Below are 14,567 nucleotides of genomic sequence, written 5' to 3' on the forward strand. Positions count from 1 at the left end.
CCATGTGCAAAACTGCATTTAAAGAAGCTAAAAATATATTAAATGCTTTTCTACTATTCCTGTTTCACGTAACCAAGTGCTGCGGTTGATAAGGGCATGTTAGCTGGAGGGGAAGGGGTCCAGGAGATTGTGTATGGGTGGGAAGGTATCCACAAGAAACTCTTTACTAAGATGTGCAGCATGGCTTTTAAAAACTGGAGAACTCCTGCATTAAGACATCATTATGCTTATGCACTACAGTGCATTTATTAATCTGCAGTGAGGTGTTGAGAAAGCTAGTTCAGTTTTATCTCGGATCACATTTGGATGCAATCGCCTTGCTTTTCTAAACAGTGTGCTTATGAATTGACACAGTTCATTAATTCACCCTGGGTGGCTTGCTTATTAGCAAGAGTGAAAGTAATTTTAAAGATTATTTCCCAAATAATCTTGAGCAAACTACTGTATAGAAATCAGGAATGCATTGTTAACTATAACCTGTAGCAGATCTCTTTTGCTGGTAACACCATTCCCTATCCATTGTGTGTGCACGCTACTGCAGTTGTGACTTGAGCTGGTACCTCAAAAGGGAGTGATCTAATTAGCCAAGTTCCAAATTTAGGACATAATCTCAATATGATGGACATAACAAACTCTTGCCATTACAAGGTATTCATATCTTTAGTCTTGTATAGTAAGCTTTGGTCTTATGATTCACCGGGGCTGATGGCAGTAGCTGGCAATGGGAAGTAGAGGGATAACGGGCCTGTGGAGGGAAATGTAAAATCAGAATGGTGTGAAAGACTGGGATCTTCACTGAATAGAAATAGAAGCCCAAAGTACTGTTTGATTAGTAATGAATCACTTCTATTGGCTGTCAGAGCTTTAACCAGTTTCCTCCTCCAATCCGCAGTCTTGTACAGAACACCTGGGGGAAAGTTCCTGTTTACATCTTTCTGTTTTTCTCAAAAAAACATGGGTAGTTACAGCAATGGACAGTGTTTCCTGTTAAACCAATCAAAGATGCTCAGCCTGGTACTTTTTGCTGGTCTCATGTTTTGGAGGAGTTTTGGGAAATGAGGGTGGGTCCTTTGAATGTGCTGTGCAGTATGTTTATCCTTTATCATCTGGATTGATTTGTGTTGGGGCTGTGTTCTCATTTGGTGCATTATTTTTCACAGCTTTGTCTGATCCCCTTTGAACCAAGACTACTCCAAGAAGCGAAGAGTGATGGCATCTGTGTTCCAAAGTGTCGGGGCTACAATTGGCTGGAGGAGCCACCAGCTACTGGCTGACTTTGAAAATGAGAGCCCAGTGCCTGACAAATTTAGAAAGAAGCCTTCTTCAAGCTCTCTCAATACCTTCCGCATGTCTCTGAGAAAGCGAATGCCCTTAAAGCAAGTGGAGATGAACCTCAGTGAGAATCCAACTTGGGAAAGTCTGGAAGCGAAAGAGAAGCGACAAACCTTCCGGGCTATCACAAGAACAGCAAAAAATGCCTTTGGAACAGTGTCCCAGGTAATGATCCTTGTAATGTACTATGGATGGCAGTTCTGTTCATAGCTTGGTGTCCTGTTTCAGGACTAATAATACCTAGCTCTTTTATACAGCACACTTCAGCAGTAGATCGCAAAGTGCTTTAATGCTGGACATAGTATCTGTATTTTATAACTAGTACATGCTTTATAATATATAGCTGGCTGGTTGCCATAGAGAAAGAAGAGCAGCACAAACAAACTTTTTGCACAAACAAGGGAAAGTGACATGTAGGAAGAATATGCAAAAAACAAAAAAAAGTCCTTGCTCACGTTATTTTGAGCAAAATCTCCAGCAACTGTAAAACCGCTTTCCCTATCCCAGACTGCATTACGTGGGACATATCGAGAGAGACACTTTAAAAATAAAAGGAGTACTTGTGGCACCTTAGAGACTAACAAATTTATTAGAGCATAAGCTTTCGTGGGCTACAACCCAAAGTGGGTTGTAGTCCACGAAAGCTTATGCTCTAATAAATTTGTTAGTCTCTAAGGGTACGTCTACACTTACCGGAGGGTCCGGCGGCAGGCAATCGATGTTCTGGGATCGATTTATCGCGTCTGGTTTAGACGCGATAAATCGATCCCGGAAGTGCTCGCCGTTGACGCCGGTACTCCAGCTCGGCGAGAGGAGTACGCGGCATCGACGGGGGAGCCTGCCTGCAGCGTCTGGACCCGCGGTAAGTTTGGACTAAGGTACTTTGAATTCAGCTAAGTTATTAACATAGCTGAATTTGCGTACCTTAGTCCGAAGTGGGGGCTTAGTGGGGACCAGGCCTAAGGTGCCACAAGTACTCCTGTTCTTTTTGCGGACACAGACTAACACGGCTGCTACTCTGAAACTTTAAAAATAGTAAATGAAGGAGACCTGATAAACTAATGGATTTTCTGGGCTCTCAAAGAACATGCTTTATGGAAACCTTAGAGCTCAGGGGTGAGAGAAATGTGGGACTTTAATTATACTGTATTTGGAGGCAGGGGGAGGAGATGGGGGTTGATCTAGATGACCTCCTGAGGTCCCTTCCAAACCTGATATTCTATGAAATCAGTAAAAGTGGGTGATATTCTATATACAGTCTGAATATGGACTGACTGGGTTCACAAAGACCTACCTTATGGAAACTCCTAAAGATCAGGGCTATTAAAAATGTACAGCCTTAACTAGACTGCACATGGAGAAGAGGTCTAATTTTTAAAGCCTGATCTAAAACCAATTAGCCAATTGCTGACCCAAGTCCAAGTGTCGCGTCGTTTTCAGACCCAACCATCAACGTGCGTCAGTGCCTCATCCTTGGAGCTCAGCATGGTGGGGGCTTCACGCTCTGTCTGCCTCCTGCCTGTTGGGGCAGCAGGGCAGTGCCCCTCTCCTGCCGGCCGCCACGGCCTTGTTGCACTCTGTGCTCAGAGTGAAGGGCCCTGCAACTCCGCAGCACACAGTGCTGAGAGGCAGCAGCAGTCAATGGGAACAGGGCACGTAGCTACCTACGGGCAGACTTGACGCTGAGTGTCTTAAGTTGTTTTCTGACCTGACCCGGACACGTGTAGTCAGGTCCCTTTGGGTTCAGGTCAGGTTTCAGGGCTCTAGTTTGGAGTGGGGAGGGAAAATATCAAATACCATTCCTGAAGATCCTGCTGGAATTTAGTCCTTGATCTGCAAAGTCACTGTTCTTTACAGCCATGTGACCTAGAGCGAGGCGACTTCTCCAGCTTCTCTCTTGCAACATACAGTCTTTGTACCCTTTTAAATTCACTGAGGCAAAGAGAAGCAGTGGAAATCCTGGGAATAGATTTAGAAATAGCAAAACACTAGCCCCATATGTTAAACAGATGGCATGACCTTGGTATTCTCGCTAACTATGAATTGTTTGGCATGCACATAGGGGGAAGAACTTGGAATAAGTGCTTCCTGCTAACTCTAAGCTTATTTTGCAGATGAAATGCCAAGCACTGGCAGCAAGGAGTTGTTGCTTGTGTAAAGGCTGCCGAATCAGGCCTGAGCACTTGTCTCATGGGACCAGCAATATTGGAGTTGTACCAATGGGGAGTTTTGCTGAATTTTTCATGCATCCTATGCTAGGTTGCACAAGCTATTTTAGGAAATGCTGCTAGCCAGGAGCACAACCTGCTATGACTCAGAGTTTGCAAGTAGACTTGAAGCCCAGGGGACAACCCTGCAGGTTGAGGTATGTGGGAAGCTTTTGTGCTGCTCTTCTTTCTCTAAACAAAGGCCTTCAGTTTAAAGGCATCTTTAACAGGTTCTAAAGGCAGGGGGGATCCTGCTCCACATGAAATCAATGAGAACTTTGTCCAGGGCTCCTGTGGGAGCAGGATCAATCCCAAAGACTAATGGATCAAATGAAGCACGCTGCTCTATTTCAGTGCGATCCGAGGGAAGAGGCTTTAGCAGCAATGACAGACTGGGCGGATGCACGTCTAAGTCTGGCTCTAAGAATTGTAGCTGGGGTTGAGAGCGATCGTTCACGTGCTGGGATTTTGTTGAGCTGGCATATTGTAGACCGCAGTTCATGATCCCAGATATGTCTGCCTTGCAGAAAATACAGAAGTCCTGCCAAAACCGCACGCAATCTCTAATCATCTCTCCAGCTAAAGCCCCTGCAAGGACAAGTGGCATCACTTGCTCTGCCAAGAAGAGAAGCACTTCACCTCGAACTCCTAGTCGGAAGAATAGGCTGGCCACAATGCCCACCCCATTGTCTGGTCCCACTTGCACCCCCGGGTCCAGCAGGAGAGCCTCCCTTTCATCCAGATCTGCAAAGAGCTTGGTGGGGAAAGAATGGAGGAGTTTCTCTTACTGGCTTGGAAAAGAAGCTGTCCCTCTCCGGAGATCAAGGAGAGCAGCAGCTCTAAAGAGCCCATATTCATCACCTATGCCTGCCAGCAGAAAGAGGCAAGCTGCAATCATTTGTAATTCCTATTGCTGTTTTATTATTGTGACTAGAGTGTCTGGCTACCTGAGAGACAGCAGCTGAGCACTGCTAATCTGTCCCACTGAAACAATGTGCTGTTATAATGGTTAGGAAGGTAATAAAGTTGTTACACTCTCTCTCTCTCTCTCTGTAAATAGGTGCACGTATGGCATAAAACTAGGCCGTGGAAACTTAATTTTCCATGATGACAGACCAGTGAGGTCTCTTGCACCATCCCCATCCAGTGGGAGGGTGATATTAAGTTTACATCATGTAATTATGCTAGCTCCAGTCTGGCTTGAGTTAAAGAAATGTTAACCTTCTAAATTCTTCATTGATGCTGTTTGTTTGATAAATCACTTGGGTATCGATTCGTCCTACTCTGCTCTCCATTTCCCAGAATTATTTATTTGTATTGTGGTGGTATCTAGGGTCTTGGCCCATGACCAGGCCTCCTGTGATGCTAGGTGCTGTACAAACAGAAAGATGGCCCCCTGCCCTGGAGAGTGGACAAAGAGTTGTGGGGAGAAAAAGTATTTCATGAAGCGCGGAGATCGTGCCTTGCCCAAGGTATCAGGTGAAGACAGAGTTGGAAGTTCCACGCATGCCTCCTGGATCCCAGGCCAGTGCCTTAGCTATGAGACCATCTTTTCTAGATGCGATGTGACTGGAGTTAAGGCACGATTAAGGCTGAACATTGGGATGGGGAGCTGTGGCAGTGATAGAATCCTGTGGCTTGAGGCTTAAAATTTGACCAGATGGAGCACTATGGTATATACTGTAGATACTTCTGCAGTGGTAGGGGGCTGGGCTAGATCACCTATGTAACATTTGAATCCTCTAATTGCATGCTGCTTTCTCCCTTCAGAGAGTTTGACTGCGAGTTAGAATCAGTCTCTATGGGAATTCGCCGGCTGAAACGTCTTTCTCAGGTGTTCGATGATGTCATTGTGAGAGAGGAGAGGTAAGCAGTATTGCGATCGGGGGAGATGTTTATTTCTCCTCTCTGCTGCACAGGCAGCATTAGAGGATGGTATCACCAAAGATTCACCTCTCCAATCCTGAGTCAATGATACTGCTAAATATAAATTAAATGATCCCTCGCAGCTCGTAATCAAGATGAGTGAGAGCAATAGAAATGCCTTAACTGTAATGCAGCCTCTCTGCTTTAAGACACTGCATAGTTAGACATCTGCAGACTGGCTTGCAGCTCCACCGAAGCCTGTAACAAACATTCTCCTTGATTACATGCTGCTTGCTGTAAAATCCGAATCCTCCCCACCACACTCAGCCTCCAATACTGTATCTTGCCTGGTAGCTCCTTGCAGCAGTTCTAGGTGGGTTAATAGCCCAGAATGGGGCCAATAGAGGCTTCTTAGAATCTCATTGTATAGGCACTTGACTTTCATTTCAATAAGATTCTTTGAATGTTGCCTGAAAACTTGATTCAGATCCAAGTAACACCTAGGATTAGTTTGGCTTGTGCATTTGACAACCGCATGTATAGTCATTATCACAATCTTCCCTTCTAGTTGAAGGTCTTCCATACACAATTGTGGGAAAGAAAAACCCTATCAAAAAAGAAAAATAACTTAGTGGCAGGGTGACTTGGGGGCAGGTGTATTCACTGAAGCTGTTCCTAACTCACTTTGAAATTAACTAGATTTCAGGTTGAAAGGCCTGAAGTGTTGCGGGTCAAATTTGTTTCACAGGGATCATCAAAATGGTAACAAGATAAGAAAGTTTTATTGTGTTGGTGTTGTCCATCCCCAGTAAAAAAAATCTTGATGTGGGAGCCTTTCTTTTCTAAGAGGAACTAAAATTCTTGCACAGTGATTCTAACTTAAGCAGCTTTTGAAATGTGGGAGATTGCTGTGTTTTTGTAATAGTTACCTCATTTAGAATGAGCATCTTCAAAGTGCAGTGTGGTAAGAGTTTTCAAATTAAAAAGTCTGATGCCACAGTAATCTCCTAAACCTTCTCAAGTTCTTCTTAAAGAACACTTATCATTAAGCCTAAATCTTGCAGCTTAATTCTACTTGGATCTGGTTACGAATTCTGCATCATCAGGGGACTATATCTAGACTACAGGGCCCTGTCTTGCAGATAACAAAAGCATCTGGATGTAGCTTATTACTAGATATCTTCTAGATCAAGGGTTCTCAACCTTTTTCTTTAAGCCCTCCCCATCACCCATGCTAAAAAAAAAAAAAACCTCCATGGCCCACCTGTGCCATAGCTGGTTTTCTGCATATAAAAGCCAGGGCCAGTTTTAGGGGGTAGCAAGCAGGGCAATTGCCCAGGGGGTCTTGCAAAGCTAAGTTGCTCAGGCTTTGGCTTCAGCCCCGGGTGGTGGGGCTTGGGGCCCCGGCTTTCTGCCCTGGGCTCTAGCAAGTCTAATGCCAGCCATGCTTGGTGGACCCCCTGAAAGCTGCTTGTGGCCTCCTGGTTGAGAACCACCGTTCCAGATAACTTGCCTCAGAAAGACCTGTGGAAATCCTGCACAATTCCAACTATTTCTCTCTACCCCAATCATATTTTTTCATATGGGTCACATTTTCATCTGATCAGGTGTGGACACAAGTGGCCAAAATCCTGAAAGAGCCGTGTGTCCATTAAATGATTGTAACCATTTCAAGTTCACTAAAGCCTCATTCCTAATATTCATTCTTCCATCTGTTAGTGATATGACAGTTTCTCTCATTCGTAACTGAGGATAGTACCAACCAGGTAAAGTTGTTGTTCTTAAGCTTGCTTTGAATATACTTACTTCACTTGCATGTGGCTGAATGGAGAAAAACGGCTGTTTTCAAGGGAACAAGTACCTACAAAACTTTATTGAGCACCTTAAAAAAAACAAACTTACTTACTAATGTACAGAACCACAGGCTGTTTTCTCAAAGTCGCCAGTGCTGTGCATGCCTCTTAGTTGCAGTTGTAATGCGGTGCAGCCATCAAACCCAGCTTCAGCTGGTGGATTATAGGTCACTGAGCCCCGTGTGGGTTCGCACTGAAACAAGAGTTTGACTTCTGTGCAAATAGCTGTTTTTTCTCACCCCAGACCAGAAAACATCTGGTACTAATGTTCTGTCACTTCAGTTCTCACTGGTTACTCACTAACAATGTAAAGCATGTCAGAAAAGTGTTACTCTGACTTGCCTAATTTTGTGTGTGTGTGTGTGTTTTACCATTTTTAATGTCTAACTGTTAAGACATTGCTGTGTCAATAGCAGCAGTTGACATCTTTCTACCTGGTGTTTAAATACCGCAATTGCATATAAGTGGCTCTGGAACAAGCAAGGTTCTCCACTGTAAATTTCTGAACATTGTCTTCAGCATCACTTCTCCGAACCTTCCCATTAACAGATTTGCTATGGGAATTCCCTAATTTAAGCATTTATCTTCACTTGAAGCTGCACTGTGTCATCTTTAAATGTTTAAACCATTGTGTTGAAGGTTGGTATGCTGGAATTTTTTTATTGAAAGGGGTAGTGTGAGTGGCTGCAGGTGTTTTAATTAGGAACAAATACGCAAACACACTGGGGCATGAATGCCTGTAGTGTCGCGTGGTAGAAAGTGTGTGTGTGTGTGGGGGGGGACTGTAACCACTAAATGACAAGTTGATTCAGCATGTTACTTCCAATGGTAATGCATGCTAGCAATTCACTTCACTTTACTGCATACTTACGCACTTTCACTTCCTGGTTTGAAGATCTTCTCTATTTCTGTTGGAAAAGCCCATGACTTTTACAACTTAATGTTGGTAAGGGGGTACCATACTTAGCAACTCTAAGGTAGAGACTAATTCTACCTTCTGATCTCTACTAGCCATGAGGAGTCTGGAGTTTTTCCTCCAATTAGGCCCTGTGCAAATAAACTTACATAGACAATGGCTATTTTGTTTTTTTAAACTTTCCCTCACCCTTCACAAAACAAGCACTGAGGTAAAAGCTACGTTAGACACTCACTTATTCATATAATGTTTAACATTTAAGCAAGATTAGATGATCCCCATTAATGTGTTTTTTCCCCTTATCTATCATGCTGCTTAATCTGTCTGCTGCTATTGCTGACCACACATCATAGCAGATAAAACATGACTGAAATGAGAATTTTTTTTAATGGCCTTCATAAAATCTGCTCAATATACCAGGCACGCTGTTTCCTGACTTCTGCCCACTTTCCAGCAGCTTGTGTATACTGAACAACCAATTACTTAACCTTGCCCATTACTCTGTTGTATTAATTACACTCCTTTATTCTTTGCAGAGAACAAGCGATATCCAATTATCAGCATCTAATGGCACAAAACTTGCGATCTGTGCATCGGTCTCAGAAACTCTCCCAATCTGCTTTCAGACGGCGTGCGAGGAGGCTGCAGCATGCAGTTGGCACTTGGACTGAGATGGCTTTAAACAGTATTAACAATGTGTGAGCAAATGAAGGATTAACTATCTATGGGAGTTGAAGGGGTGTATTGTCTGTTTGGATTTAAGTGACTGCTTTGAATAAGCCATTAACCATTTTTAGAATACTACCTTTCAATTCAGCTCAGGTCTAGCTTTCCATGGATTTCTCCTGCCAATGGTGCAGGGATATTAAAGTACATCACATGACAACCCCCATGGTATTGCCCAGCAATGGAACAGTAAACTGAACTCACTTAACCAGCACTTTCAAATGGGACAGGCATGGTCCAGTGTATTGAACTTTAGGTCTGAGCTAACTACTACTGAATGATTTTAAGGAAAGACAATAGTATCAGTGTCTGACTCCTGATCTGTGACACTGGGGATACTTGCTTCCTATACCTCCCTCATGAGATGTTGAGGACTTTAAGTTTCTACAGAGCTTTGGAAACTAAAAAAGCACCAATGCCTATGCTTTTCCAAAGTGCATGAATTTCATTGAATTTCAATGGGATTTAGTGGCCTTAAGTGCTTCTGAAGACTTTATGCTGTGTGCCAAAACCATAGTCTACAAAATGGTGTCCGGCTGTGATTTCAGTTACTGTGGGTTGACATGGGGGGTAACTAAAAATCATGGAATTCTGTAGTTACTCCAGAGTGACACTGGAGTTAAAGAAATTACTGCCAAAGTGAATTAAGATAAATTGAATCAAGGCAACTTTAATTCTGAATGAGCGTGTCACACAGGAATTTAACACTGTTTAATTAATCCATGCCTTTGGTTTATTCAGATTAGCTCTCCGGAAGGTGCCTGTGTAGATAAACCCTGGGTGATTGAAGTCAGAATATGTGACCCCCCCCCTGCCCCCTTACAGCTCACAGGGTTCGACTAACTAATGTATCTATTCCATTTTAATTAGTTTCATTTTGAACTGCTAACAGTTGGGGCTTCATTTATCTTTCATACTACTACTATAAGACATCTCAACAGTGAGGTAAATATTGCTCTTGGAACATGTACACACAACTGAAGACACTAACAGTTAATATACTAAAGTTGGAAGTAACACTTGTTGCTTAACATTATAATGTTGATATTTTTGTGCAATGGCACTAGTTAAGTGTTTAATAGCTTTTTATGCTAACATTATTTTTATATCAAAATAAGAATGTCAGGCTCTATAATAGAGGTAATCTTAGTTTAGCAAAATATTAATTCTCTAACATTTCAACAAAGCGAAGGAGTCCTGTTTTCCATAAACTTCTAGAACTCAGCGCCAATGCTGTTCCTTGAGCTGTAGCTTTTTTCTAAAGAGAATAAGTAAACAAAGGGGTGTTGGTTGTCTTTAAAGCAATCTGAGTCAGTGTGCCACTACAAAATATTGACCTTTAGAAGGTTTAATCTTTATGGCTGTTTATATGAATTCTGTTGCCACTTACTATTGGCTACAATATTGCCCTGCTTCATTCTCCCTAAAATATTTTAGTGGTATCGAAGTCCAAATTTTGTAAGCAATCCTGCCCCATCTATATTTAAATTGAGATTAACTTTTTTTTTTTTTTTTGCCTGTTGACAAACCAGACTGTTTAAAAGGTAAAATTTTGTAACACTGGGCTGGAACCCCTTCCTATTTGGATTTAAAAAGTAGATAAGGGTTATTGTTTTAAGCCAGAGGAGAGCTTTTATTTGAAGTTTTACTTGTATGTACTGATCCTTGACAAAATAGACTTTTCATAATAGTGATGTCTTGTTGTTGAATGCTATTTTCAGACTCCCTGCCACTGCCCCTTTTTAAGAAAAACCTCAACCCCCAATTACCATTCACCTTGTAAGTGGGAGAAATGTTTATTTTTGCCATTTCTTTCTCAGTGCACACAAAGTATTTGTATTTATTATAGGTTTTGACTAATTAATTAAAATCAAGGGGACTGCCCGGGGTGTGTAGCTAAGGGACAAAGAACCGGCATTTTGGAAAAATCCTGCCCATCTCCTTTTTTCTGCTTGAAGCTTTGCTGGCAATGCTGCCTTACAGCAGGTGAGGATCTAGAGTTCTCTATTTTGACTAAGTGCATGGTAGAAACAGCTGCTCAAAACTAACGTGCCATTTGGTAGGTCTTGGAATTGTACCCATTCTGAACAGGTTGATCAGGTGTATAATGGCCGGGGAGCTTTCCCACACCAATGTAAAGAAAAACCCACAAAGCTGTCCACTTAAAGGCAAAGAAGGTTTTTATTTAAGTGACTAGCTTTTTATAAGATTTTAAAAACCAGCTCACATCAAAATCTAGACCAGTTGTAAAAATCTTACTCCTTAGTTCATAATCTGTTAAGAAATTCATTATTGTACAGTTTTTTTTTAAATTTTTACAAGGCAGCCATAAGAAATATAAACATTTGTCACCATAGATAGAACCTTCCCACTGACACACTATTTAAAAGTATACACTTAGTAAAACTGTAGACTCCAAGACCATGTACAATTTCAAGTCTCCTCACAGGGATTGTTATAAGTAGACGTTTTGTTTTCCCACGTAAATAGAAAAATAAGTATGTGTTGGGGTTGGGGTTCTGCCATGAGACTGCCATTCCTGACCCTTCTAGACCCAGGAGTATCTTCCAATATTTAAAACTTGCTGTTTTCCTTAACTTTTCTTTGTTACTCTCCACAACTTTTCCTTTTTAGTGTTCCATTCCACATGTAAACCTGCCTGTACTTAGCAGTCAATACGCTCTGAGATCTTGACCACTCGCCCAGTGCTTTTCTGGGTAAGGAGAGGCTAACTCAATTTTCCACTCCTTCCCAAAAGCAGGGCCAGTTTTAAAGGAATACTGTCTAATTACAGGCCAGATCCTCATCCCCTTTTCATGGATCTGAGCCAAAAGGAGGAGTGTCAGCTGTGTTGTTGTTTTCAACTCCCCCAGGGAGCTCCCTTCCACCATGTTCCAAGCAGGATCGCTGGCTGTTCTGTGTAGCCTGGGAAATGAGTAAGTTTTCATACTCACCCCAGTCTGTAGTTAGAACTCACTCCCACCCTCCAATCTCCTCTGGAACAGCTATGCTTCCAGGGACAAGTGAGGTCAGACACATTAGGCATATGGCCTCTTTTCACCCAGCCACCTAATTTCTTCACTCTCCAAAGGGAATAACCAGCTGGAAATTCTGTGACTCCACATTCAGAGTTTTCAGTCCCTTAAATAGGAAAAGGCAAGAGGAGGAGAGGATCCTACATAATGTAAACACATGTCTTTACCTCTATTAATAAACACAACAGCAGCAAGTTGCTTTTATAGTGTCAGTTAACTTTCTTGTGGTTTGGATAGCGTGAAAAAAACATTTTTGCTTTTAGTGCTGTACTACAGGGAAGTATTGTTCTTTACCAATTGTTTTACATTCAGACTTTAAAAAAAATTCTTGTGCTCAAACTTTTTTTCTACTTGGGAACCTATTTATAGGGAAAAGTGCTCTTGACTATTTGCATATAATCTGTTTTTAAAAGCAAACAACTGGATTTGTTTAAAGAGATGCATAGGCACAAAACTCTTGCAAAGTGGAACCAGGTACAAGGGCTGTTTACATGCTTTCTGTGCCCCACAAGAGCATGAAGGTTTGACAGAAGTGTCACCATCTTGGCTAATACTGCTTAATGAAACAAATTAAGCTTTCTTAGCATAGGGCTTGTTGTGTCTCCCCATAACTCCTGAAATATGCCTTAGCTGAAAACAGTAGCAAATAAGAGGAGGTGGCCCTCTATCTTCACTAATGCCATTTTCTAAAGTCTGAACTCTCTAGTGTAAAGGCTGCTAGGTGTACTAAATAGTGGAGAATGGAACACGATTAATGCTTTTCTTCCCATCTAACCATATCAAAATGGCAGCTAACTCTTGAGCCCCAGTGACAGAGAGGGACAATGGATGCTGTGTAGTTCACACCTAACAAAATAGTATGCTGGATAGATATAAAACATGCCACAGAATAAACAAGAATACTTTGGTCAAGCAAGAAGATTTTGTTCCAACAGCACTAGTGTAGGCAAACATGTACTTAAACATTTCTTAGTGACATACTCATCAAATTTGGATTACCATTACTATGCATGTCTGTGGAATATTCTGCACTCTTTACAATGCTAATTTCCCCCCCAAAACTTACCTAACAGGACAACAAAATAGACCAAACAGCTATTGTAAAAAATGCATATTGGTTACAAATTTGCTGTGAAAGCTTTACCAAAACTTCACATAGGGTTGTTATGAAGTCAGTAAATATACACACACGCACAACAAACACCACAGCTGTGAAGGTGCCTTTTCACAATAGCTCAGATAACAGTCCACCACTGCTAGTTAATCAGATTTTTTTTTTTTTTTGCAGTAATAAACTGGGTCCATAAACATGGCAGAGAAATAAGTGTTCCTAGTCATAGCCTACCTTACTTGTGCATTTAACTTTGACTGCTATGACTCCTCACTAAAATATTATAATACATTTTACATTTCCAATTACTTCCTCAGTTTACCTAGGCAGAAGACTGTGCTTTTCCATATCAAGCAGTCAGGAGGCACTAAGGTGCAGAAATTATTTATGTGCTCAACCTGTGTTCTGTGAGCACTCAAAACTTCCATTGATGTCTTAATTCACAACCAAGATAGTTTTGAGTGTGCAAGGACATCTGGTGGTAACTTGATACAAACAGACAATGATACCCAAACCCAATCTGCTAATGAATGAAATTTTAAAAAGCACTACTACTCCCCTTGGTGAAAGTTTTAAGCAAAACTGAATGACGACTTAAATTGATTTTGAAATTCCACTTTACTCAACAGAGGCTCTGAATTAGGAAAGTCTGCACCTATGACTCATGGCATGTAAACAATTTGGCAAGAAGCAAATGCTTTAGGAGATAACAGGGACTGACACTTTAACAGAATTGGGCCTAGCTCAGCCTCCATAAAAGAGCTACCTGAACATACACCTAACTTATGCTGAGTTTCAATATACAGCTGGGTTCCCAAATTTCCAATTACATAATAATTTGTTTGTAGGCCTAGCTAGCTCAGAGATTTCATGTCATTCTTCTTACCATACTGATACTCTCAGCCCCACTGAAGTGATGACACCATTTTAGTGACTAATAATCTAAAGCAGGAAAAAACCCAAATGCTTTAAATCATCTGAAATTTTGGAACACAAGTTTCCAACTGATATGAAACATTAACCTCTAACTTGAATATGTTGTGGGATTGTTTGCCAAGGTGCTTAGTTGGAGGACCAGTGAGCAGAGGGTAAAACATTCAATCCCTGAGCAATGTTGGAATTATACGAAGGCCACATGAGTTCCAGTATCTCATGAAACCAAGTAGGGGAGTTAATTATTTTCAGCTGAATTCTAATACTGTATGTAGCAACATTTAAATTGCTGACATTCTATTCGTGTACACAGACTAGCACTTATTTCACTGCTTAAATTATACTGTTATGAGAAGCCAGCACAATGGCTTCTAGTCAAGAGACCCAGGTATTAATGAAAAATTCAAGTTAAAAAACATTGTTATAGCTTTCAGGCTCATTTCCCTTAATGATGGACACACAATTCCAACTAGATCTCATTCTGGAAAGAAATATATATAATAGGAGAATTAGATAAATATATAGGATAACTGGTTTTGGAGCCTCGTGGCTGATAGAGGTAGACATTAGCTAAAGCAACAATAGCTT

At 41.5% G+C, this 14,567-nt stretch overlaps 1 protein-coding gene across 1 annotated transcript; it reads left to right on the plus strand.

Moving 5' to 3' along the window:
• The first annotated feature begins 1,209 nt into the window (after positions 1 to 1,209).
• Positions 1,210 to 8,876, plus strand: PIMREG (PICALM interacting mitotic regulator). The gene is made up of 4 exons (XM_065418568.1): positions 1,210 to 1,497; positions 4,067 to 4,422; positions 5,310 to 5,405; positions 8,711 to 8,876. Exons 1-4 carry the CDS (start codon positions 1,210 to 1,212, stop codon positions 8,874 to 8,876), a joined length of 906 nt encoding a protein of 301 aa, XP_065274640.1.
• Positions 8,877 to 14,567: the final 5,691 nt, after the last annotated feature.

This window comes from Emys orbicularis, chromosome 17 (genome assembly GCF_028017835.1).
Source record: "Emys orbicularis isolate rEmyOrb1 chromosome 17, rEmyOrb1.hap1, whole genome shotgun sequence".
In the NCBI taxonomy this organism is placed as follows: domain Eukaryota; kingdom Metazoa; phylum Chordata; order Testudines; family Emydidae; genus Emys; species Emys orbicularis.